General features: G+C 38.1%; 1 protein-coding gene across 1 annotated transcript; it reads right to left on the minus strand.

Annotated features, from left to right (window-relative positions):
- Nucleotides 1-669: 669 nt before the first annotated feature.
- Nucleotides 670-1,363, minus strand: LOC111394514 (classical arabinogalactan protein 5-like). The gene has a single exon (XM_023020373.1). The coding sequence runs from the start codon at nucleotides 1,345-1,347 to the stop codon at nucleotides 850-852; it is 498 nt and encodes a 165-aa protein (XP_022876141.1). The 5' UTR covers nucleotides 1,348-1,363; the 3' UTR covers nucleotides 670-849.
- Nucleotides 1,364-2,244: the final 881 nt, after the last annotated feature.

The raw sequence follows: 2,244 nt of genomic DNA on the forward strand, positions 1-2,244 counted from the left end.
TTTTTCTAAGAAAAATTAAAGAAATATTCATTTTTCAAATTTATTTTCAATAATTCATTTTTACTCACACATTTAATGAGTTACGCCCATTTGTGTAAAATATTACCAAAAAAAAAAAAAAAAAATTACACATCCACCCTCTCATTGTGTGTGCTCTGTATAACCTTGTGAAGTACGCCAAGTGCAATCTTTCTCGTTTTTACTATGCAACAGAAGTTCCACTTGTAAAAATATTACATGTAAATTAAATTAAGGGTCCGTGTGATTACAAAGATGTGTATGAAAAGAAAACGAATCTCAGAACATTGAATTGCTTAAAAATTATTTTATCGAGAATTGTCAATTACTGTATTTGATTGATATAATTCAAAATTCGTACAAAAAGCAAGAAAAATATTTATTTATTCTTGTGAATTGTATCATTTGACAAAAAATACCTAGATTATTCGAAATTCAAGCATAAAAGAACCAAATCAACATCATTTCTAACTACACCCACAATCCACCTGGTAAAGAACCTCTAGAATTTGGTAATATTTGCAAAGATTTTGAAAAATATATTTTAGCAGCCATAGTTCAATTTTCCTTATTCAATTCCACCCAAAACATGAGAGAAATATGATTTCATTTTTCCAGTAATATAAAGAAATTAATTTTAAGCACGAAAAATATAAAACAGCTCTACACGGATTTAATTAAACAAAAGTAATGCTTAAATAACAAAGAATCATTAAACAATAGAGTACACAAAAGGTAAAAATAAATAATTAAACAATAACAGGAAAATTAATGAAACCCTAATGTTCATCCGCACTGGAAAAGTAAAACTTCCGAACTAAATCAGCAGATCTACAGCAAAATAGCAGCAAAGAACAACACTGTAGCCGCAGATCCAGCAATCGGTACTCTATTCAAAGTAGCTGCGTTGGGTGATGAGTTAGGGGCTGCGCCACCGGGTCCGGCGGCGATTGATGGAGGATTAGCGGTAGATCCGGCAGGTGCACCGGAAGGAGTGGGAGGAGCAGGTGGAGAAGTCAATGGAGATTCAGAAGGTGATGAACTTGTAGGAGCTGAGGCTGGTGGACTGACGGCGGCGGATGGTGAAGGAGTTGGTGTAGTAACCACCTTAGGTGGAGATGCAACCGGAGCCGCTGTTGGAGACGCCTTTGGGGTGGCGGCTGGAGCCTGAGCTAAAGCTGATGCAGCCAACAATGCGAAAACCAAAGCCACCATTGATCTAGAGCAAGCCATTTTCTCCCTGAATAGCTGAAATTTAGCAAAAAGGAGAGATATGTATAGAACTTGAGAAATGCTAATCGTAGAGGGAGTACTCGTGTATTGAAGCATAAGTGGAGGAGGAGGCTATTTATATACACGCAGATATAGAGAGAAGGAGAGAAACCTCTGATGAGAGAGAAAAAATTAAATGTTATTAATTAAAATTATATTACTTAAAGGCTTAAATTGTGGCTAATCATTGATGGACAACTCAGCAACAGATAAAGTTAGATAGCTAAGAAAAGGGAAAGGTTTTTACCGTTGGATGAACTTTGATGGATACGAATGGATCTGAAACCGTACGCGTGTTTTCGTTGCTTTAAGGTTGAGGTTGATCTAGGGCATTTGAACGTTGGGAAATTTTTAGTGACCGTTGTGATTGGCACGTTGAATGATGATGACAGCACAGATAGTGGCCTTCATGTGTCATGCATAGATTATTGTTTCTTGAATTTAAAATTTGTTGGCTTTATAATGGTCAATACTAATCATTGTCAAATTTGATAGCTTTATAATGCTTAGAAAAGGCAGAGGAACAGGGTAAAAAACTGAACGCCTGCCTCCCGTTGAGGGGGCTGCTGTGCAAAGATTAGGGATGCCAACCGAGTTTGTCGATTTGAATCGTTCGTCGCTCGGCCCGCGAAAAGTTCGAGCTGGCTCGACTCAGGGCTCGATAAATCCGAGCTAAGACTCGATTCGAACCCTATTTTTGGGACATGGGTTTTGCTCGAGCCGACCCATGAGCCCTCGAGCCTTTATTAAAAAAAAGAAAAAAAAAACACTTTGTGGTAGTAAAATGCTGCCTTGAAAGGCCGCAGCTAAAAAAAATAAAAAGAGAGAGAGAGAGAGAGAGAAATGGGCTGGCTAGGCTCGGCTTGGAAAGGTTCGAGCCAAAAGCTTGGGTCGAGCCTAAAATTTTTGGGCAAGCTTTTGCTCGACCCGACTCGAGCCAGAAAAAAAGCTAAA

Source organism: Olea europaea, chromosome 5 (assembly GCF_002742605.1).
Source record: "Olea europaea var. sylvestris chromosome 5, O_europaea_v1, whole genome shotgun sequence".
Classification (NCBI taxonomy): Eukaryota; Viridiplantae; Streptophyta; class Magnoliopsida; order Lamiales; family Oleaceae; genus Olea; species Olea europaea.